We start from the raw sequence: 24,392 nt of genomic DNA, 5'->3' as shown, positions 1-24,392 counted from the left end.
ACCTCGTAAAAAGTGGTTGAGAAATGATCAAGTTACTAGTTAATTTCATCCATCCATCAGGTAGGAGGCTGAGTACACCCTGAACTGGTTGCCAGCCAATCGCAGGGCACATACAAACAAACAACAAGTCGCACTCACAGTCACAATTTAGAGTCTCCAATTAATGCATGTTTTTGGGATGTGGGAGGAAACCGGAGTGCCCTGAGAAAACACACGCAGGCACGGGGAGAACATGCAAACTCCACACAGGAGGGGCCGGGGATTGAACCCCGGTCCTCAGAACTGTGAGGCTGACGCTCTAACCAGTCGGCCACCGTGCCGTCCAGTTAAGTTCAATGTCCATGTATTCCCTTCGATGTTAACGTTGCCTCTGCCAACATGGCCGCCACCCTGGCGCGTCCGGTAGCCGGGCTGCTATAGCACGCTGGGTCATCTCGGCTTCATATCTATTGCAGTAACCCTTAAACAACATAACAAATAATGAGAATTTTCAAAATATTAAAATATATATTTTTTTAACTTTAAACATATAACTGTATAAAAATTAAAGGATGAAAGAAACGTAAAAATAAAAGATACACAAAACCTTGAAAATAATGAATAAATCCAGTAAAAATAAAAATAAAGAATAAAAAATTTAAAAATTAAGAACAATGCAATAACACTGTAGAAATAAAGAGTTTAGTAATTAGTAAATAATTTTTGGGACAAATAAGGTGAAATTGTATCGTTTATTGCAGGTCCCCTGATGATCTGTCTTTTTCTTGTCAACAAAAAATTGTTAACGCTGTTGTTCTCTTTTGGGAGATGTTCCCATTTAATAGTCAAAGTTACAAAAGAAATACTACTACAAAAAAAGAATGTTTAAGGGAGCGAGTGAGTTAGCGCGTCTGTGACTGACCTCCACCTCATCCAGAATAATTAAAAAAAAAAAAAAAAAAAGCAGACCTGCCATACAGCGAACCCCCGCATCAGAGCATCGTTTTGTTTTGTTTTTTTAAATCCACACCTGCTTGCACAGCGATCGTTTTTGTTGTCGTTTTAAAGCGTTTTAATGTCTAAGGTCTCTTTCTATCCCCGTTTTAGTATTTAAGATTGAGACTCTTTGATTTGGTTGGCATGATCATTTTGAACGGAAATGCTCAAGTTGTACTTTTCCCGAGCTATTCAAACATTGGGCTTTCTCCTTACTATGTGACATGTAAATGAGCTTTGCTGTGATTGGATCGCTCATTTAAATATGCAAACCAGCTTGGCTCTGCCCAGCCCGTATGACGTCATCGTCACCCTTCGACGCCGGGTTCCGACTCGAATCCCTCGCAAGAGTTATCGTCTATGCTCAGAAGGCACCTTTGCAACTTGCGGCCACCGCTATTGACACAAACGGGAACAAAAGACGCCCCCTCTCCACACACGTCCAAGGCGTGAACTGTGCCACACGATGACCTACACGCCGGCGCGGGCGAGGGGAGCGCGCCCTCGTCACTCAATCACCGCGACGCGAGCGAGGCACCCGAGCGAATGGCGCCAATGAACGCAAGCCACGGCACAGCCACATCACAAATACAGCCAAGTATTGTTGGAAAACACGACATACGGATAGTTTAGAGCGAGTGCTCTGTGGCGGTGCAGCGGAAACGCCCTGAGCGGGCGAGTAACGGCCACAGCCACGAAGGGGTCAGCTAGACTAGGAAGAGATGACCACGATTAGCGCAACTACATCACACCGGCAGAGAGTTCAAATCCTATCGTTCGCAAGCGGTTTCGACAAACAAATGTCGATTCAAACGCGGTACAATAATCCATTATGTCAAATAAACTCTCAAGCAGTCTCGCTGGACTTTCATTTTCTTGGTGCCCACAAACCCGTTCTCAAAGCAGCTCACCAATGATGGCACATTGTGATTTCCTAGGAATGGTGTAAAAATGATCATTTGAAAATGTAAACACTTGCAGAGATTTATAAAATTTCTAATACAGGTGCAACAATTCATTGATTCATCGACAACCAGTTGATGAATTTGCTAATCGATTGTTTAGAGACTTCAGAATTTCACCCTCTCAACGGTAAAGTTTTCCATTTCTGTCTCCCTCCGTGTTTGCAGACCGATTAGGTTTGTGTTGAACCCAAGTAAGACTTTTGCAAACGCCTGCTTTTATTTTCAACATTTTGCAGATTTTCTGACGGATGTGACGGACCAAACCACAAACTGAATCAATCATTTTCTGAACTCTCTATTTGAAATCATGTCCTGTTTTTGAATAAAGGGATTGAAATGAGTGGGTTTTTTTTTTTATCCTATTCATTGATTAATCAAAAAAGAGATTTGTCTCATTAAAATAATAATTGTGCAGGCCTAGCCGAAATACATTTCCAATGTGTTCAAAGAAGTATTTTTAATGTAAATGTGTTTAAAACTCATGTGAGGTATAAATATTTGTTCTCTATTGCAGATTGTTGATCTGGAACAATTAGCGAATTAGCGGGGGTTGACTGTAAATGACAGACAGACAAATCACATGTTTTGTTTTGTGGACCAAGACCAGCGGAATTGTGCGGCTCAAACTAAACGCCGCTTCTTGTTGCGGTCGAGAGCGCGCGTCAGTCGTCTTTGGCGTGCTGCGCGTCCAGACTGACGACCTGAAGCGCCGCCAGGCTGGCCCCGCCTTCTCCATGCTGCTGACTCAGCACCACCTGTACGCAAACACACACCAGTGTCGTCTCATTTGCTTTTTGTCGGATGCGTCGCTGCTCTGTGTGCGTGTTAAAGGAGTTGTTTCAAGTGTTCCAATTACTGTCACATCTGTGATCATTTCCTTGAGCCGATTTATGGCATTTTGTTAGCATTAACCGAGTGGACATCTGGTTCAACGTTTCAAAAAACACACGCACACACACACACACACAAAATGTATACACACGTGCATTAACACACAAAACACAAAGGCACGCATACCCCTTTCTATACATTTTATTTTGAGACCAAGTGATTTAGATCAATTCGAAGTTGAGTGATTGTCAAACAGGAAGTCAACATGAGTCGTGACAGCAAAACAGGAAGTGGCCATGAGTCACGTGTCCGCCACTTTGCCACATCCAATATGGCGACAAGGCTTTCTCTTACCTGGTGCAGCTGCACGGCGGAGGCCGGGATCTGCGCGGCGACGGGGGTGAGCGACGTCAGGAACACCTGCGGGACGGACGCTGACAGACAAACGCTGTTAGACGACCGCCGCGATGGCGTCACGTACCCGCGATGGCGTCATCGCGTACCGGGCTCGTGCGACTGGCCGTTGAGGACGGTTAGGCCGGCGTCGCCCGGGGAGGGTGTGGCCGGTGCGTACGTGAGAGCGCGGCCTCTGGGACACGTCACGTGGCCTGACGATGAGGTGGCGGGGGGGGGGGGGGGGCAGACACGTCACATGACCGCCTTGGCCAATCAGAGAGTGGACTCATGGTGGGCGGGGCTTGCTTGGTGCTTACCTGGGGACGAGGCTGGGCTAAGGAGGTCACATCTGCTCTGATTAGTAGATAGCACCTGTGAGACTCCGCCCCCTGGCAACACAAAAGCAATGTGAGCAACGCACGCGTACACGCAGAAAGAGAAAAACATGCATGTGCGCACACACACACACACACACGAGGCAGGTGCGCATGGCACGGCGCTCACCTGCGAGCGCCACGGTGGCAGGCAGGCGCAAGAGCGTGGTTTGCGGCATGTGCGTCACGGCGGGCAGCGACGTACCTGAACATATGACAAACATGTTACGCCGCGCCAAGCGCGTGAGGACGCAGCTAGGGTTGGGCATCGAGAATTGATCGGAACCGGAATGTTACGGGATTAACGTTGCGGTTCTCCCGGAATCGTTCAAATTTAAAAACATTCGGTTCCCAGTTTCGATGCCTACAGTCCGCCCACCCCGAAGAAGAACGCGCGCAAAGACATGTTTAAATATAGGTTGAACATGATTTGCAAATCATTGTATTCTGTTTTTCTTTATGTTTAAAACAACGTCCCGACTTCATTGGAATTGGGCTCGTACAAGTCCGACACGCTCCCTCCCGCTCTGAGCCTCAGCCGACACCCCACGGAACTTCGGTCAAGACAAATTGGGTGAGCGTGAAACAATAAAATACAGCTATGCCAACATTGAGGCAGCTAACAAGTTAAACGCTGAGTCGCACTCTTGCACTGATGGTTTTTAGCGTTCATTATGTTGAGTTCAAAATGAAAGGGTACATGCTGAAAACAGCAAGTCAACTTTTGAAACCATTTGACGTGATAAAACAGTTCCAAATAAATATTTTAACAATGCTGTGTTGAACTTTTAGCTGAAAGAATAATTCATGAATATTAAGTTAGCAGACAACACTTTTGATATTGTTACTGGTTATAAAGATACCCGAGTCAAATGTTCATTTTAGTTTATGCTGCGGGCTGCTAAAAAAAAAAATGGACGTTCATAATTTGGACACCCTTTATGTAAACCATGCAAACTTTTTTTTTGACCCAGCCCCCCGAGGAAAAAAAAAAGAATAAAAAAATCGGAATTAAGAATCGTTTGGAACCGGAATCAGGACCAGAATCACTCAAATTCAAACGATGCCCAACCCTAAGCGCGGCGCTCGGCCTACCTGACATCAGGGCGAACCCGGCGGGAAAGACCACTCCCGCCGGCGTCTTGAGCAGCGTCCCGTCGGCGGCGCCGGAACGCGCCCACGTGGACGGCGCGCTGGTGGCGGCCGTGTTGGACACGCTGAAGACCACTTTGTTGAGGTCCTGACGAGACACGGGAAGTACTCTTTTTGTTGATGACACAAAACGCTATTCTGATTAATCGTTTCAACTTGGGCTGCATGATAGTGGGGAAAAAAAACAAAAAAAATGTTTTAAAAAATTTTTTTTTTTTTAAACCTGCCTGCAAAAAATGACAAGATAACATACTCGTGACGTGTGAAAACCAGCACACATTTCTCGATTTTCCCTCCCTCAGTTGTTTGGGCCGTTTAAAGTAGTTTCTGTCGAAAAGAAATTATTCAGAGTCATTCGTGTGAAGTCTACCGGTATTGAAATGCACTGCAGTATGGAGTAGGTAACAGTCCAGACAAAGTTGAAACCATTTCTTTTCATGCCCACTTATACTGTATTGTCATTAGCACATTTATGTCATCAATCTGTTATTTTAAACACACGTTTGAACATAATATGCATTTGTATTTCTATATTGGAGTGCACTCATTTCAAGGAGACACATTGTTGTGTAGACCTGAAGTTTCTCTCTTCAGAGCAGCCATAGCTCGCCACCCTCCCCGCCCCAAACCGAATGCGTTCCTTTCATTCCAAAGAGCGATACAGGAAATGCAGCCGGCGTACGTTCCCGTGTCCTCGTCACACACGTGTTGTTTGAAGCATCGCATCATTAGGCTTGACACGATCGGGATTTTCCGGGCCGATCGCAAGATGGAGGAGCAATGTGTCTATTTCAATGACCTGTTAAATTACTGGATATACTTAATTGCTCCCAAAAATATTTACACAATAAACAATGTATCTTTGTTCCTCTATTTATGCCAGTGAGGCATAGTGACTGACAGAACAAATGATAAATGGTCTTCTATTAGATGGCAGGAAGTACATACAGTCATTCAAGTATCCACGTTTTGTGACATTTTTGTTTGTTGGTGTGCCGTGAGATTTTTCAATTGTAAAATAGGAATATGTCATATAATATAATAATACAAGCATTCTAGGTACCCAGAATTCAATGGGAGAATGTTTTCAACGACAGTACTGTAGTTGGAGAAAATTCAAGCTATATATTGCTCTTTACTTGCATTTGTTCCTGTTGATAATGTTATGAATGTTTGCATGAACTAAGGTCGGTATTTGTGAATTGATTTCATCAAACATCGTGTTTCAAACGGCTGCGGTAATCAGTCAGGGTTCTTTTTCCTCAATTGACCCGCGAGTCACGGCTGCCTCTTTTCAATCAATTACCAAAGGAAGCTGACTGAGATGTGCCGGCGAGTAACAGCACCCCACTGACCTTGAAAAAAGACAACGTGTGATGCACTTCGTCTGCAATAAATGAACCCTAACATAGCAAAGGATTACCCTACAGTATTCGCACTTTCATATAGTCGAGCGGGGCGGCAGAAACGATCGACGGTCTGGCAGTTTATCAGTAGGTGGGGCGTTACCTTGGCGATGTCGGGGCACCCGTCGGCGGCCTCGCTCACTTGGTAGCCGAGTTCGGTTTCCTCGAAGCCGGTGGCGCTCATCCTCTGGTCGCCCGCCGGGTCGGAGCGCGGCGGCGAGTCGGGCGAGTTGAGGCACGTCTGGATGAGGGCCTTGCCCGTCTCCGACGTGATCATGGGCTGCAGCTTGCGCGTAGCGAACGTGTACACGTGACCCGTCTCGCTGGCCACCAGCAGCAGGACCTGCGTGCCCGTCAGCGTAGACAGCTCGTACGCCTGCCGGTACGGGGGGCACCGGTGCTTAAGAGCATGTGGATTGCATGCATGCATGTGTGTTGTAATGTGTTGTGTGCACTATTCCGTGTAGTAGCGTGTGCTGGAACGTGTGACGTGATCATGACGTCTAAACAGCCGCGGCTGCTATGTGCGGTCACTCGCCTTCTTCATGATGCCCGTCTTCCTCTTGCTGAAGGTCGTGTATCGCCGCAGTTTGTTGTCGATGAACGCCATCTTGATCTTGACCCTCCCCCGAGTCTTTTTGCCGGGCTTGGCCGCCGGCATTCCGCCGCCGCCGGGGTGCGGGGCGGCGGGCGCCCGCTCGTCCCTCTCCCGCTTGACGCCCCTCCTGCCAGCGGACGCCCGGGCCGGGTGGTCGTCTTCGGCGGAGTCGTCGTCCTCGGAGCCGCTGTCGAGCACCTCGGTGGCGTTAAAGCGGCCCGCGTCCGGCTCGCTTCCGCTTCTGCTGCCCATTGGCCGGCGGTGGCCGACGAGGCCAACTTCCGGTGGGCTAGCGTGTGCTCTCGGGAGCGCTAAGCTACATGAGCTAACAGGCTAGGTAGCTAGCCGCTCCGCTCGCTAACGTCGGGAAAAGTTTGCAGTCAACTAAAGCGGCGACGTTCAACGGTCGTCGTTCAAGTCAAAAGTTGTCAAGTTGAAAGTTGAACATTTCCATATATCCCACACACATGCAAGCTCCCCCCCCCCCCGGAAACACTGCCCTACGCTGCTTCCGGACACGTGACGGCCTCCTCCGCGGCCACACGCGGTACTTCTGTGTTCCGGTCGTGAAATATTCCACACATTGAGTCCGAAAATATTCGTACTGAACAAGAGGTTTCGAGGACAATGTGCGCAAAAATGGCGACGACCGCTTTGAAACGCTGCTTTTCGGGATACCGCTCCTTATTTGGGCAACGAGTTAAATTTATAGGAAGACGGGCGACTAGCGCCACGCTAACATACCTGCCGACGTGGCGGCCACGTTGGGGAAAGGCGACGTTCCTGTCAAAGACAATGCATTAACTCCAATTTTCACCAGTTTGACTTTTTTTGTCAACGGAAAGTGTGCTTTAGCAATGGAGAACATCCGCCCATCCATTGTATGAACTGCTTTTCCTCACCCGGGTCGCGGGCGTGCTGCAACCTGTCCCAGCAGATTCTGGGCGAGAGACGGGGCACACCCTGAACTGATTGCCAGCTAATCGCAGGACGCAAACAAACAACCGTTCGCACTCACATTCACACTTGCAGGCAATTTAGAGTTCTCAATTAACCGACCATGCATGTTTCTGGGAGGTGGGAGGAAACCGGAGCGCCCGGAGAAAAGCCACGCAGTCACGGGGAGAACATGCAAACTCCACACAGGCTAGGCCGGATTTGAACCCCCGACCTCAGAACTGTGAGGCAGATGTGCTAACCAGTCATCCCCAATACAGAACATGGAAAAGAAAAGTCCAAAAATATTTTGACCTGCAAAAAGATACTCCCAGTTCCCTTGTGACGGTACAGCATTTTGTGCAACCTGATGTTGCACAATGGTTTTCGTGCCGACGACTTTGACCTCCCTTACTTAGCGTCACCGTAGGCACGCAGTTCAAAATCTACGTCGCTATATCTGTGGAGGATGAGTCAGCCAACGTCAGAATAGAACTTAGTTGTCACAGGAACAGTGAATATGAAAAATAAAGTATCGGGACACACTTGCTACTGCATCATTGCGACCTCTGACCCCATGCCCGATGCCAAGGCCCCGCCGGAGGTAGCAGGATCAGCTCGCTATATTTATCTCAGATTAGCCACACTGCGCTACAAGCGCGCAAACACGCAGCACATTAACAACAAAATGTCATCATCATCTTCAGTCTTCATCTTCACAGTTTGACCCTTGACCCCTGCGCGGGCCAAGACGCCCCCCTGTCCGACCGGGGCGAGACCGTCATCGGGGTCTACCTGCTGCTGCTGGGTGACTAAAACGCACTCGAGTACTAGTGTATTGTAGTGTAGCCTGTACTGTTTATTTCTTCACGTTCACTTTTATTACATTTTTATATAATATTGTGCTGTTTTCTACGGAAGTGTATTGTTGCTCCACCGGGGAAAAAAAGTTCCGTAACATGTTATAATGTGATAAATTATATAATTATAATATAATAAAAATAAAACATTTCACATCATGAGTTCATTATGACATTATAACATGAGAAAGTTTCACATTTAAAGGTAATAAGTTTCACGTTTTAACGAGATAAATTATCAGGTTATCACGTGATTAGCTTCACTTTCAAACTCTGCAAAACAAAATGAAGTCAATCCTTCCGGTCAAGGTCACTGGCGTTGTCCTTGGGACGTGTCTTCTAGAATCAAAGTTACTAGCTACGTTACGATGCTGCTCTGCTATAATATTGCAAAAATAATAATAGTATAATAAGACCAAGTGTGAACTTATCATGCGACAACGTAATGCTGAACTTTTTTTCTGGCGTGGCAGCGAAATGCTTATGAACTACATCGTTTAGTTCATTCAAAATGAAACCAAAAATGGAAAATGACAAAATGTCCTGTAATGTGTATGCCAGGCCAATAGATGGCGACAACACTTTGTCACACAGATGTTTACGGGACGTATACGGTACAGTCATACCTGTACTCCAAATACTACGCAAAAACACCATCAAAGACATTGTCATGACCATAGCGTGTCATTGTCACGTTATGAACTTAGCATGTTCTTGTCATGTGTTGCTGTTTTTTTGTTGTTGTCATGTTGGCGTTTTAAAATGTGTATATGTTGCTGTCATGTGGTTGTCTTTTTGATTTTGTTTATGTATGTTGTTTTGCTGTTTTATGTTGTTGTATGAGTTCTTTTTATAATATTTAGTGGTTTCCGTGCGCTGTTGCTGTCGTGTTCTAATGTTGTTTTGCCACGTACGTTGCTTTTTTTGCAGTTTCACGATGTTGGCGATTTGTATCATTTTTGGTATGTTGTTGTCGCCGTGCGACGTCCGAGCTGGCCGTCGTGGTTCAGGAACAGCGTGGTGTTGTTCGTCTTGTACCGCCAGAGGGCATCGCTGCAGCCCACCGACGACCTGACCTTTAACCTCGCCGTGTTCGGCTACTCGCGAGGAATCATCCAGATCTTCGACGTCTTCCGGGACAGCGGCTACATTATCGCCGTCGTGTGGACCTGTGACGTAAGAACACGCGTTCCGCTTTGTTTGTGTTCGACTTCAAGTGCGTTTTTTGGGGTCGTGTGTGTTTGCGTGCTTGTGTGTGCATGTGGTTTTGTGCATTTGTGTGTGTGTTAGCATGCGCGTTGACGTGTATTTGCGCGCACGTGTGAATTAGCGTATGTGTCTCGCAGATGGCCGGCTTCGTTACGCTTTCTTTTCGGTCTGGTTAGCATCTTCACGCTAACGTCAATTAGCATCTCGGGCAACTCAGGGCATCTCTATGGCAACAGATGATGTCAATTGTTGTTGTTTTTTTGGTAGGAATGAATAAAGTCTCTCAAATCAAATGTTTTGAGATATCATTTTTTAAAAGGTGAAAATGGGGGGAAGAAAAAAGAAAAAAAATAGATCAACATGCAGTCAAATACGACACGGCGCCCTCTGCTGTTAGGGAGGACATCACATCCGTCCGACGTCGCCGCCGCCTCAAACGAGAGCCCGCAAGGCGAAGGACAGCGCCGCGCCCGAGGCCAGACCCAGCGACAGGAAGAAGGCCATGACGGAGCCGGCCGTCTCCGCCTCGTGAGGCTGGACCTTCCTGAATACACGACCGCCGCAGAAAGTGAGTGGAAGAAACGTGAAGAAGTCAAAGAACTGATAGTAGAAAAGGAAGAAGAAGAGGAATTGCGGAAGGCGTGTCTAACTTGGGTCCGAAGCACATGGCGAGGCTGGCCAGGTAGCCGTTGGTGAAGGCGAAGACCAGCATGAAGGCGGCGAAGAAGGCGTCGTGCCGGAAGACGACGGGCAGGTGGCGGCGCGGCTGCACGTTGCACAACATCAGGGCGGGAACCAGCGCCGCGCGACATGCCACCAGCACGGGGAGGAGGGCGCTGTCCTTTCCCGGCTGCGCGCACACACACACGCGCGCGCGGTCACGTGCGCACGCGGCAACACGACGGGTCACGCCCCCTCACCGAGGGGACCGATGAGGACGACTCACCCACGTGCAAAAGGCGGTCAGGCTCCGCCCCGCCCAGTCGCTCGCGTTGAAGAGCAGGAAGCACGACACCGGCACCAAGTACACGTCTGGCGATGACATCGTCGGTCGGGCGCCACGCCGACGGAAGCGAGGGAGGAAGGAGAGCAGGAAGACAAAGGAGGAGTGATGGAGGGAGGAAAAGAAGGCAGGAAGGAAGGAAAGAAGGAGCAGGAAAGGACAAAAGAAGCAAGTGAGGAAGGAAGCAGGGAGAGAAGGAAGCAAAGAACGACAGAAGTGAGGGAAGGAAGGAGGGAGAAGGATGGAGATCAATAAAGAAGGTTGGAAGGAGACAAAGATGGAAGAGAGGAGACAAGCAAGAAAGCGATGAAGGAAGGAGGCAAAAGAAAGAAGAAGAGAAGGAAGGATGTTAGGAGGCAAGGAAAGAAGCAAGTTCGGATGGAGACAAAAGGTAGAGAAAGGTCGGAAAGAAAGAAGCAAGGAAGGAAGTGAGAAAATGAGGTGAAAGCGGAATGGGCGTGGCACTCACCCCAGGCGCCTCCTCGCGCCAACGTCGACTTGGTGTCGGCCGCGATGGCGGGGAAGGTCCCGATGGTGACGGTGAAGGTCCCGCACACGCACGCCGCCGGCACCCAGATCTCCACGACGACCAAAACCACAGCCACAACGAGGCTGAAACGTCAGCACGTCACGCGCGACTCGGAGGCCGTCACCCACTGACCTTCTTGAAGACGGTCGTCACGGAGACGCCCGCTCGCCTCGCCGAGCCGCCCTCCGCGCTGCCTGCGGAAAACCGCCGCCGGGAAGACAAAAAAGGAGCAGGTCAAAGAATATGCCTCCTCCTCTTCCATTTTGTCGACTTCATCTTCCTTCTCTAGCTCCTTCTTCTCTTCCTGCCATCCTTTCCTTCTCTACATTCCTTAACCCCCTCCCTCCCTTTCTTTCTTGTTTCCTTTTCTACCTCCTGACTTAATTCTGTCCTTCTGTTATTTTTCCTTCTCTACTTTTCTTTCCATCTGTCACTCCTTAATTGTTTCCCTTCGCTACCTCCTTATGTACCGTTGTCCTGTTATTTTCCTTCCCTTCTTATTTCCTTCTCTACCTCCTTCATGTCCTTCTATCATTTCCTTTTCCCTTTTCCTTCTGTAGCTCCTGGTTTCATTCCTTCACTCCTCCCTCCCTTCCTTCCAGACGAGAGAGTCACCAAGAAGAGGAAGAGTACGGAGGCATAGTCCACTCGGCTGATTCGGGTTGACGTTGACGTCGTGGTCGTGTCCGTCCTTCCTCTGGTGATAAAACTGGAAAAACTCCTGCACGCACACGGGTCAAGCACACGTGTCACGTCACGTCACAAACACGCGCGTGTGGGCACGTACCAGTTTAGGCAGCATGGCGTACGACATGATGGAGACCAAAATGACAACGCAAGCGCTGATGAAATAACCAAAGGACGATTCTTCAAGACTGGAACCACCTGCAGGTCAGAGAAGGGAGGCAGGAAGGAGGGAAAAGGGCAGGACAGAAATAAGGAAGTTGAGAAGGAAGGTTGGAATGAGAGAAGGGAGCAAGCAAGAATGAAAGAAAGGAAAAGAAGGGAGGACAGAAGCAGAGAAGGAAGGATAAGAGAGGGTAAGAAGGAATGAGAGAAGAGAAGGCAGGAAGGGAAGAAAGGAAGGAGGAACGGTGGTACAGAAGGAGCTAGCCGCCTTCAAATGTTGCGCCGACGGGGGTTGTCGTACTTGCGATGGCGCAGATCATGGCCAAGGCAGCGAAGGTCCCGGCGAGTCCTTGCCCGCTCATGACGGGCGCCGTGTAGCCGGCCGGGAGGGCGCCCGCCATCCCGAAGAGACTTCCCTGCAGCACGGCGCCGAACGCTGGCGGCGACAAGCGTGAAGGCGTCAGTCGGCTTCCCGCGGTGGCAGGGAGCGGACGGCGGCAGGAAGAGGACGGCGTCGGGAAGGGGACCGCGCTCACAGTTGATGGCGACCACGCTGAGCACGGTGACGCAGTAGAACGCCGTCGGCTCCAGGCGGACCTTCACCAGGACCGCTGTCAACAGGAAGATGGCCAGGATGAGCGCCAGGCTGCCCGCCACGCGAACGCCCTCACCGATCCTGCCCGGCGACACGCACGCCATAAGGATCGTCGGCGCACGCAGAACGCAACGAGACGCCGTCGGTCGAAATGTACCCTGACGCGACCTTCGTCGGTCTACGTGCGGCCCGGCGAGCGATCTTGTTGTTTGCGGTCTTACCGCGAGTGCAGGACGGAGTTGAGGCAGGTGAAGATGAGGAGCGGCAACATGGCGCACAACGTCATCACGTTGTTGAATTTGGCCCCCAGGACGCCGCGCTGGGGCTCCTCCCCCTCCGTCCCGTTGGTCGACTCCCTCAGGCGGCCGGTGAAGTACTGACCGCGAAAAATCCGTTTTGAAGACTCTTCATTTGGATTCTTCCGCCAACTTTCAGAGACAGGAAGCGATGTCGTACCGCGGTGGCCGTCATGAAGAAGTTCCACGGCAACAACGTTCCCAAACCCAGAATGAAGAAGACCAGCCACACCGCGCGGAACCTGGCGCGACGACACGTCAACATGTCAGTCGACCCGCCCGTCCGTCGTTCCGTGGGCCGATCGATCAACACACTCACTTGTCTCTTGGCGCACCGGAAACCATTTTCAAGAAAGATCTGATCAGCAAAAAACAAAACAAGACTTGGAAGTGCGAAACTGGAAGTGGAATTAATGTGATAGCGAAACAGGAAGCGGAAATAAGTCAAGCCATTGCAACACAGGAAGTGGAATTTTGTCACAGGATAGCACTTTATTATTTCTTTCAGAACCGGGAGGATCCATATGACACAGTTTAAAAAAAATAAAAATAAAAGAGAAACCGGAAGTGGACATACCTAATAACAAAACCGGAAGTGGAAGTGAGTCACACAATAGCAAAACAGGAAGTGGAATGAAGTCATGTGATGTCAAAACAGGAAGTGGAATGAAGTCATGCGACAGCAAAAGAGGAAGTGGACATAACTAATAGCAAAACAGGAAGTGGAAGTGAGTCACACAATAGCAAAACAGGAAGTGGAATGTAGTCATGTGATGTCAAAACAGGAAGTGGAATTAAGTCATGCGACAGCAAAACAGGAAGTGGGCATAACTAATAGCAAAACAGGAAGTGGAAGTGAGTCACACAATAGCAAAACAGGAAGTGGAAGTAAGTCATGCGATAGCGAAGGGAATGGACATAAGTTAGGTGATTGTGAAGCAGGAAGTCAACACGAGTCATGTGATAGAAAAACAGGAAGTGGATTTGAGTCAAGTAATTGTGAACCACGTAAGTCATGTGACAGCAAAACAGGAAGTGGACAAACGTGTCGGTGTGTCCTTGACATTTGCTCACTTAGCATAAACACATTTGAACATGAAACAAAACTCTATCAAAAATAAATCAACAAAGATGAAAGTGGCTGGGGAGAGGGAAGTCTGAGCCTCCCTGCTAAAGCTACCGCCCCCGCGACCCGACCTCGGATAAGCGGTAGAAAATGGATGGATGGATGGAAATCAACAAAGATGATATGAAGAATCATAATGAAATGTTACTTAGCTGTGACGTCTCCCCTGCGCAAGTGTGCGTCTGTGTGTGCGCGTTGGCGTCCTCTCTCCTTGTGAGCCTGAAGACAATGTGACCTCTGACCTTGTATACTGCTGATAGCAGGACACTTCAGACTTTGAGCTTTTCATGATAAGACCACCAACACGCACAGGCACGCACGCACCCACACATACTTGTTCCACACCATGTGACCACTTATTACTCATTCATTACACCCCGATTGGTCACATTTCCACCATAACATTCTGTAATCTGTTGTTTATTAGTGCTTTTACTTCATTATGAATAGTCAATAATACAAAATAAAAATTTGACCAAAATCCAACAAAACAAAACAAAAAAAACCCACCCTGCACTGCAAAAAGACAAAACTCTGGCAAAATGCAGAAAAGGAGTGCCCCACTAAATATCCAGAAGAGCCCCCCAAATGTCCCCCAAGCCTCAGGTTGAGTCCCCCTACCTCGGGCCTATATACCGCCCGGTGGCCGGTTGCCGTGACGACAAGCGTCCAGGTCAGCGATTGGCCGAGCGTTTGATGTTTTGCGGCGAGAAGTGCTGAGTGGGCCGGGCCGGGCCCCCGTCCCCCCCCGTCCCCCTCCCCTCCTATTATGATTGGCAGTCGGTTTTTGTGCACTGAAGCTTCTAGCGTCCAGCTCGCCAGCTCGCCATCTCGCCAGCTCGCCATTCTTGTGCAGCGCAGCGCCACGCCGGCCCACAACATAACCCATGTGCGGGGTCAACTGGTAAGAACGCTCGCGCGGCTTCGGGTGGCTTTACGACCGACATTCGGACATTTATTGTTACTATTTTCCCCGAGGTGCATTCTGTTTATTTGGTCGCTTCCTGCTTCAACGACGCGGCCGTTAGATTTTATTATTTTTTTTGTCCAATCACATTTCAGCTGCTATGTGTTGCCGTGGCGATCTAATCTGCCCAGGGCCTCCATGACAACCAGTAGCGCCGGCACATGGAAGTAAAAGTATATTCGAAATTGGAACTGCTTCTTTGACCGATCACATTTGATATCTGTTGGCCCGGATGGCATCGTCAACCTTTTCCTGTCGTCTGATTGGATGTTGAGAACAAATTTAGACGAACAACGCGATCTGCACTTGTGGTCGAATGGCCGAAATCCGCAAATAATTGATTTCCATTATAACATGTCAGTTATTCTTTATAAGTTATTCTTTTAACCCCAAACACTCTTGAAAAAGTGAGGATATACTGTCAATTAGCGCCCGCCCCCCCAAAAAAAAAGAAAAGAAAAAGAAATTCAAATTCCCGAAGAGCCATGACATCAAGTGATATATTGGTAGAAGGATGATGAGGATGGAGCTGCTAGGCAAGAGAGCGAGAGGGAGAGCAAAGAGAAGTTTGGTAGATGTCGTGAGGGCAGTTGGTGTTGGAGAGGAGGATTCTGGGAAAAGGAGACAAGCCCAAAGGAAAGCAACAAGTAAGCCATGATATCGGTTAGCCAGAAGTTGAGAAATTGAATTGAAATTGCCTCTCTCGTGTCGTAACGTGAAATATGGAAAAAGCGCAGCGTACACATTTGCAGTAGCCTAAACCTGGAAAATGTCCTATTTGATATTGTCTCAGTGGTTTGAGTGTGTTTTGTAGCTTTGAAAAGTGACCGTCAGCAGTCGGTTTGATTGGAATACACGAGAAGCAACTCCAGTCGCGCTGGAGAGCAGGCGCGAAAGGCGGCGGCGTTTTTACGGCCACGCGCGCGGTCGGCCGAACGCCGCCGAGCTCGGCGTACGGGAAGTTCCTGTGCCAGTGACTCGGGCCGCTGCCTCGTGCAGGTTTCCAAAAGGAACGCTGCTGAGGAGCTGGCTGACCAAGTCCAGGCCCCGCCTCCTGCTGCTGATCGCCGGCCTCAAGCGACCTCAGGTGACCCTGATGAGGAGGAAGAGGATGAAGAGAACCAAAGTAGCCAAGGCCACGTAAGCGGTAAATATGGCGGCTGGCGGGAAAGGAGCCCGCGGGCGACTGAGGGCTCGAAGCGGCGACCCCACTTAGCGAAGGGTGCTTTTCATAGCATTTCAGCAATTACGGTAAAGAGAATTCCTATTTCTACTTGAGCAATTTTTTAATGCCACCTCCATTTTCTCTGGGTAAATGTTTCCCATGCTGCAACTGCCACACTTAAAGTCCTATTTTCAAAAAGTTGTGGAGGACTTCCAATTTTAGGCATTCATAGTAAAGGCAGTCCTTACTGGCAGAGCAAATGGTCCCGGCCCACTTCAACACACTTCGTGCATAACGGTAAAGACACAGCTCCATAAAAATGCTTTCAGTTGCACAACCGACGCGTTGCCCTTCAAACTCTGCGGATACTAGTGCATAAATGATCCCGACTTCGAGCCACTACACTCTTGGCTTTGTACAATCGTGATAACAGTCAATACATGCAATAGTTGCGACACTTGCAAATTCCTCCATATTCAGAGCTCATTTCTTTTGCTGTCTGCTTTCGTGCGAATGCCTCATAACAGATGCCGCTGGTGTACTGCAACAAGTAGACTTTACATCCATCCGATCATTAGCATTTTATGATGATCGGCTTTAATGTCAGAATTCGCCGGTCAATGACCCCGCAAAGACATTTACTGCGCCTCGCCATCGTGTGCAGTATATTTGAATCCAAAAACTAGTTTATTTGGAGCCTTGTTGCGTGTCTTTTGACGTAGTACTGTCAATATCTGACGGCCAATAAAGACAACAAGTAATTCCTGGACAGATTTGCACTATGTCACACTACTGCAATAAAATCTTGTGTTCCGATACCACCGCATCCCGTCTTTTCCGAACACCGGGGTTTATCTTGTCAGCTCAAACGCGACCGGATACACTCGTTACCATGGCGACGAAAACAACAATGGATCGCGTATTATAAGAACAAAATGGGGAAAAAGTCACCGGTGCTCGCGAGAGGACTTTCATTCATTGAGGTACGTTCACGTACTTTCAATACGATACGGCTCGCGAGCAGGCAACAAAACCTTACGTAGCCTAGCAAGCTAGTTGTACGTAAACTTGCCTGCGTTCTGTCGAATCATACACTATAGTTTCGTTGTGTGTGAAGTCATTTTATTACAGTAAGTTAGCGCCGATTACTTCTGTCATGTTGTAATGTTGGTTTGACCTGACTGATTAGAATACATGACTTTTGAAGCTACTCAGTATACAGTACACATGTATACACAGTAAATGAACAAGTGGTTTAAATAGACACATTGTTATTTCAACTCGCTGATGGGCCCCAAAATTCCTGATCGTATGAAGCCTCGCAACAACATCATGAGGCTCTCTGCGGCGGCATTAACAGTAAAGCCAGCTCGAGTGACATTTGGAAAAGAAGCGGACACTAAGATGTATTTGGGGTTGTTTTCATGGAAAAGAACAGAAACATTCCTTACATCCCCAAATGTCACTCGCACCTTCGCAAAACATGTTGCAAAGCATGACATTTCATTTGGGACACATAACACTCATTAAAAGTTTCCCAAAAAACAATGATGATCTTTGATTAAAAAACGAGTGCCAATAATTCAAATACTGTTATCAGTCAAATGACTTGATTTTCAGAAGGAAATTTAGTGGGCCACGTCTTTACTATTATATCAAATGAACCTCATACGAGCAGTCATTCGGACATTTTTTTTTTTTTTTTTTGGTTCAACTTGCGAGCGCAAACTCGAGATACGAGTGCCGTACTGTCAAAGTAAAGCGAAAAAAACAACACCACATTTTTTGCGGTTGCGTGAACGTTTGCCCGACTTGCTGCCGCTTTTGGCAGCTCTTATTCGGGCGTCGGAATGGCGACCTTCTGATTTTTCTCTCCGTTTGTGTTGTCGTCGTACGTTGTGGCGATGGTTGCGTGATGGCAGCCTCTCCCGTCTGCTCCAGCCGTCAAGCGTGTCAACGACACGGACGCTTCTCTGGTCGACTTTTCCACCATCCCGCGGCGGGTTTACGTCAGTATACCGCCGCCGAACTTCTCCGGCTGCGCTGTCATCAGACTCGGCCTCCACCTGCCGCATCGCATCCGCGGTGGACCTCGCAGGAACTTTCGCCATGACAACTCCTGAAGCATCAACTCCCTCTGGTCTACATCTCGCAGACACAAAGCAAAGGACATCTCATTTCCAGGATCTCCTTTCTTTGTGTAACTGAAACTCGGCACCGGCCAAATGACTTCTCTTTACGCAATGAATCAACTCCTCCCGGTTTTGTTCGCATCTGCAATCCTCGCGCTTGCGGTCTCGCGGCGAAAGTCCTCCCAGTCACGTGACCCGCCTCCAGCTCGTTTGAGTGTCTCGTACGCAAACTCCCTGGACCTACTTCCACGATCATTGCTTCAGTCTACCGTCCTCCTAAGCCTCACGGTGACTTCTGAAAGACCGCCATTTTACTCACCCGCCTATCCGCCCATTCTCCAAATGGCTGAGTTCGCTATCCAGATGGACAAGTGTAATGTCCCCCAAAGCAGAGGTTTGTCATCACGTCTGGACAGTTTTGGAGTTCATCGATTTATTGACTTTCCGCTGACCCTTAAGTGCTGCTCTGGTCTCACTCCCTACCAGCTCTCAGCTGATGAGCTCCTTGAAACAGTCCACCACTCTTCCTGTCATTCAATGTCCCTCACGGCCGTGCCAATCAGACGCGATGCCAATCAAGACACGGCGCCCGATTTCATTTCGGAACATCAAGGACATCGATCTAGGAACGCTTTGCTCCACCACTGACAAACAGCTCTCTGATCCAACTCTCATCCCAACCCAAATGATCTAGTAGCACACTATATTATTATGGTCCATCCCACATCCTCAATTGTCTTACTCGTTTCTACCTCAGCACCTTGGTACACCCCAGAGCGACTTGATACAAACAAAACTGGTCTCCCCACCCATAAAGACATGTACATGGCTCACATCTGGCAGTATAAGGACTTAATTGCCACTAATAAAACACAATATTACTCTGGACTCATATCCTCAAACAGGAAACATAAAAACACTATTATTATCAGCCTCCTGACTCCGTAGCAACCCACTTCTACTCAGTTGACACGTGCAACTCTCTAATGACAAAGTTCACAACATCCATCAGCAATTATGTTCAATTTCGCGGCCTCCTCTCTCCCCAGGAGCTTTTCTACGTTGGCAGCGCTTTTCCTGCTTTCAACTGCCTGACCCTGCGACAATTTCGGACATCTGTAAATCCATACCATCTAAATATTGGCTTGATCCGAGACCCGCAAGCCTTGTCCAATCATGTCAGCCCTCTCTGCTTCCCGGAACTGCTGTCATCCCTTCCTGACTCAAAATTACAGCCACCACTCACACACTATCCTGGAAAACAAAACTGGCTCAGGTCCCACCAATTTGAATAACTTTCACCCCATTTCAAACCTGCCTTCCATCTCAAAAGATTCTGAAAAAAAAATAGCTGCCTCTCAACTTCACTCCCACCTTCTCCTTAACGGTCTCTACGATCGCTTTCAGTTCGGCTTCCGTCCCCGCCCCAGCACAGACTGCTCTTCTTCAAATAACAAACAAGCTCCTCATTGCCTCCGACGGTGTTCTTTTTTCCCATCCTCATCCTACTTGACTTGACGGCAGCATTTGATATCATCTCACACGCTATCCTCCTCGGTAGACTCTCCGCCATTGGTATCGCAAACACACCTCTCCGCCCCTCTCTCTGGTTTCACTCCCGTCTCTCAAAGCGCTCCAAGTTTATTCAGCTCAAATCTTTGAAATCCGACCCCTCACAAGTGACTTCAGGTGTAGCCCAAGCGCTCCGTTCTCGGGGCCCTTCTATTCATTATTTACCTCCTCCCCATTGGCAATATTTTCTGCAAATACTAGCAAGGATAAGGGGTTCAGAAAATGGATGGATGGATAAGATTTTTTCCCCAATGCTTCACGGATGCTTTACATTTCCGGTCAACTTCCGGCCAGCTTTACATTTCCGGTCAACCAAGTTCAACACTTCCTGTTTTTCAGAAATCAAGTCCTGGCTCACCTCCAATTTATTAAACCCTAATAGCAATAAAGTTGCATTTCTCCTCAGCAAAACCGCCCAATTACCCTCACAAATGAGAATTCCTCAGTCTCCCCTTCCCTTCAGGTTAAGAGTCTGCTTGTCATTCTCAACAGCGCTCTCTCGAATTACTCTCATAAGTAACATTAGCTGGTCATCATACTTTCATCGATGCAAAGTCAACTGGCTCCGCCCCTCCCTCACTACCGCTGTTCTTGTCCACAGACTCGTAACTTTCCACGTCGACTACTGTAATTGTCTTCTTTTGTTGGTCTTCCTCAAAAACCTCTGCGTAAACTCCAGCTCGTTCAAAATGATGCAGCTCACCCGAAGACCCCGGTATCAGAATCAGAATCACTCCAGTGGCTAGCAGTTGTATACCAAATTCTTTTCCACACATTTCTGGCAATTCATAATCTCGGTCCTCTGTATCTGTCTGACTTCTGTGTCGTCGTCTCTTCACCTTACTGCCCTTCCTGTTCGCCTCAGCACCATGGGACGCAGAGCTAGCTCCCAGCCACCTAGCATTTGGAACATGGACTCTTTACCCCTCTTCAAATCCAGACTCAAAACTCAGCTATTCAAGACCACCTACTCCCTTTCCTGAAGCGGCAATTCCACTGCCATGTATATTGTATTATGACTTACTTTTTGTGTGTGTATGTATGTATCTTCATGCCATTTTTCATTATTGATTTTATTGTTCCATGTCCTTTGGTTTCTTGAAAGACGCTTGAACTAAAAGCCTTTGCTAGCTTAACGCTAACACAGAATGGAAAACGCTATTGACATGCTAACAATTTGCAAAGATAGTCCAGTTTTTAGACTCCTTTAAGCAGCAGATATTTGAAGACTAACAATGCAGCAATAGTGCGAATGGTTGTTTGTATGTGTGTGTGTCCTGCTATTGACTGGCAACCACTTTAGGGTGTGCCCCGCTTCTCGTCCAAAGATAGCTGGGATTGGCACAAGAACGCCTGCGCCCCCAGTGAGGATAAGCGGTTCAGAAAATGGATGGATGGACACTCACAGGCATACCTTCTTTGTCTTTTGCCAAGAACACATTTTGAGAAGCTGAAACTGTCTCCATGTACAGTACATCCGTATGCCAGTCTTATACTGCTGCCACCAGGTGGCCACATAAGAATGAGCAAAGCAATAGAATAAGAAAGCGTGACAAAAACTGTTCCGTTATTTTTCATTCTATTTCATGATGTCATTACTGTATATTTTCATAAATAATATTAGTGCCATTTTTCTCCTTAAAAACAAACAAAAAATATTTAACATATAAGAAATCTAGCAATTAACATTTCATTTTATAAAACCCCAGCCATCAAATAATTAAAAGAATTCAAAATTTTTTTGCTAAAGTTCAATGGACATTGTGCTTCTCCTGTCATGCCCATCTTGGCCACCGGGGGCAGTATACGATACAGATTAATACTCTTCATAGATGTCTCAGCTGCTCTGAGCTCATCAGTGCGGCACTAATATAGTCGTTCTACGCAGAGGATAAAGAACATAGGCCGTGATTATTGCTAAAACAGTAACTGCTACACCGATATTATATGTTAGCCTGTCTGTGACGTTATGCATTGTTTGTTAGCGTGACGCTAAACATTACTGGGTTGTTTGAAATACACATTTTTGAGGTGAGTTGAGTTCACTGCCACCATACAGCGCTCGTGTCACACTTTTTTTGCCCACAATTCAAAGCCTAAAAAAATCAACACCCGATATCTAATTTTGTTAGGTCACTCGCCCCGAAAATTATTATCAGAAGGTCATGCTCCTAAGACTGTAAACTAACAATAATCTGTACCAAAAGTGCAGCTCTGCTTGCCGTTAGACTTGGACATACTAGTAATTTGGCCGCCGCTGCCCGTGCCTCAGTCGCGGTGCTCTGACCGACAAAGTTTCAATAAACGATCATTCTGAAAATTGGACGTTCCGGTTTGAACTAGCGTCTTTTCCGTGTTCATCTCGCCATCTCCAAATTTTGTTTGTTTGTTTTTCCGTCAATTCTGCTTCCTGTTTTGCCAAATATTCCGTTTGTGTTGTAGAACGTGCAGCAGAATGCCACACTTCACCTGAGGCCGACACGATGACCACCGCGACGACCATTACGACGACGTGGCGAACGACGAACAAGATGGTCCCCCGACGAGTTCTTCCGTGTCATCAAACTGCACTTGTCAATACGTGTGCCTGTTCGTGTTGTTGACGCCAGAAAAAGTCCAAATGTTGACGATGAAAGGGACACGTTAGTCAGCTAGCTAGCTAGCCTGCTAACGCCTTGTAGTAGCACAGTCGCTGTGTTCGGAATCATTCACTCATTCCCAATCCCTAAACACTATCGAGGGATTTTTATACAGTGGCCAATGTAGGCGACACCATCGCCTGAAACGATTCATCGAATACTCCCTATTGACTATATAACCATTTTACATAGTTGACTATATATTTGACTCAAAGGCTAAAATGCTTACATTATGATTCACTATATATCCATCCATCAATTTTCGGAACCGCTTATCTTTCATGCGGGTTGCGGCTTGCTGGCGCTCATCCCAGCTGACTCTGGGCGAGACCCTGAAATGCTCCCCAGCCAATCGCAGGGTACATATAGACAAACAACCATTTGCACTCACATTCACACCTACGGGCAATTTAGAGTCTTCAATCAACCTGGCACGCATGTTTTTGGGATGTGGGAGGAAACCGGAGTACCCCGGAGAAAAGCCACGCAGACACGGGGAGAACATGCAAACTCCACACAGGCCAGGCCCCATTTGAACCCGCAACCTCACCACTGTGAGGCAGATTCACTATATAGGGATTTTAACCATATAGTTTCCGCTCAGTCTAAAACAATGAATCAAATACTGCTTATTCACTATATAGCCATTTTATATAGGTGACTGTATAGTTCACTAAGGCTAGAACAATTAATCGAATACTCCGTAAACACTTTACAGGCATTTCTAAATAGTGAACTATGAAACTGACAATTACTCATATACTTACTAGGCTCTTTATAATGATTTTTTATACACTATATAGTGGACTCTTGGGCTGAAACGATTAATCAAATACTCCCTAATCCTAATATAATATTTCGTATACAGCAGGCTATAGAGTTGACTCTCGAGCTGAGTCGCTTCATCAACTACTCCCTACTTAGTAAATAGGAGATAAACTCCACTCACCAAACATTCCCACAACACTACAAAACGGCTGACGCACTATAAACACAAAGTGATTTCAAACACAGCGTTCGCTAGCACAAGGAAGTTGCTAACAAGTCTATGCTAAGCTAACGAGTGACGGACCAATCACCACGTGCTGTGGCAGCAGCAGCAGGTCACGTGATAAAAATGTGTCTTGCAAGCTGATGCTAAGGAAGTTAGCCTTTTTTTGCTGAAGCGATGCCGCCCCCTGCTGGCTTGAAGTGTAAAGTGTGACAATCCCAACGTTTGTGGTGTTGGTAAATGATGGCGGCGTCGTGGCACTGACCCCATGCTGTTTGCTTGAAGAGGTCACATGACACGTTTGCCGCATCCAATCAATAAACTCCTAACTTGTATGTCGACAACGGCTGGTTGTGTTCATGTCACGCGTGGATTTCAAATCAAGTGAAAAAGGAGCAACACTCATTTCAAATCCCAAACTCAACTCCAAATCCGAGCTTGAAACCCAACTTTGAAACCCAAAGGTTTAGGGTTTTGCTTCAAAGCCTCATTTGAAAGCTTCGCCCCCGATTTGGAACCCTAACCCTGGTTTTTTTTTTTTGTCTTGAAACCCAAATCTAAAAACCTTATCTTAATAGGGAACCAACCCAAACCTTAATTTGAAACATTAACATAGATGCCTTTTTTGAAACCCTAAACCTCGCTTTAAATTCTGATTTCAAACCATAACCATGTCTTAAAAATCTAATTTAGAATTCACTCAGAATTGAAACCCTAACCATAATTCAGAAGCATGGGTCAGAGTAATTAAGTAATTTTGGTATGAAACACGGCCCAAAATACAAGACTCAACAAAATTATTATATTTTGAGGGACAACAATTAAT

The 24,392-nt window shown here is 47.5% G+C and overlaps 2 protein-coding genes across 6 annotated transcripts; both read right to left on the bottom strand.

The window, feature by feature from the left end:
* Positions 1-2,382: 2,382 nt before the first annotated feature.
* LOC133403926 (serum response factor-like) lies at positions 2,383-7,208 on the bottom strand. 2 transcript variants are annotated; one of them, XM_061679354.1, is made up of 8 exons: positions 6,638-7,208; positions 6,242-6,475; positions 4,637-4,781; positions 3,672-3,746; positions 3,485-3,556; positions 3,275-3,379; positions 3,126-3,205; positions 2,383-2,695 (listed from the first exon to the last, which is right to left on the bottom strand). In XM_061679354.1, the coding sequence occupies exons 1-8, from the start codon at positions 6,947-6,949 to the stop codon at positions 2,603-2,605; spliced, it is 1,116 nt and encodes a 371-aa protein (XP_061535338.1). In that variant the 5' UTR covers positions 6,950-7,208; the 3' UTR covers positions 2,383-2,602. The 2 variants fall into 2 exon arrangements, with proteins under 2 accessions (XP_061535338.1, XP_061535337.1); XM_061679353.1 differs by having other exon boundaries at positions 6,203-6,475; positions 6,638-7,207.
* A 1,464-nt stretch (positions 7,209-8,672) lies between these two features.
* Positions 8,673-23,646, bottom strand: LOC133403919 (equilibrative nucleoside transporter 1-like). Of its 4 annotated transcripts, none has more exons than XM_061679341.1 (15): positions 22,406-23,646; positions 18,128-18,374; positions 14,249-14,319; positions 13,294-13,332; positions 13,135-13,216; positions 12,900-13,054; positions 12,620-12,759; positions 12,385-12,519; positions 12,022-12,119; positions 11,850-11,955; positions 11,367-11,428; positions 11,175-11,283; positions 10,649-10,734; positions 10,353-10,552; positions 8,673-10,246 (listed from the first exon to the last, which is right to left on the bottom strand). In XM_061679341.1, the coding sequence occupies exons 1-15, from the start codon at positions 22,495-22,497 to the stop codon at positions 10,135-10,137; spliced, it is 1,734 nt and encodes a 577-aa protein (XP_061535325.1). In that variant the 5' UTR covers positions 22,498-23,646; the 3' UTR covers positions 8,673-10,134. The 4 variants fall into 4 exon arrangements, with proteins under 4 accessions (XP_061535325.1, XP_061535327.1, XP_061535326.1 ...); XM_061679343.1 differs by having other exon boundaries at positions 18,128-18,380; positions 23,525-23,646; XM_061679342.1 differs by having other exon boundaries at positions 23,525-23,646.
* Between the last annotated feature and the right edge of the window lie 746 nt (positions 23,647-24,392).

Source organism: Phycodurus eques, chromosome 6, assembly GCF_024500275.1.
Source record: "Phycodurus eques isolate BA_2022a chromosome 6, UOR_Pequ_1.1, whole genome shotgun sequence".
Lineage (NCBI taxonomy): Eukaryota > Metazoa > Chordata > Actinopteri > Syngnathiformes > Syngnathidae > Phycodurus > Phycodurus eques.
Note: the sequence above shows the minus strand (reverse complement) of the source record. Positions and strands in the feature narration are given on the sequence as shown.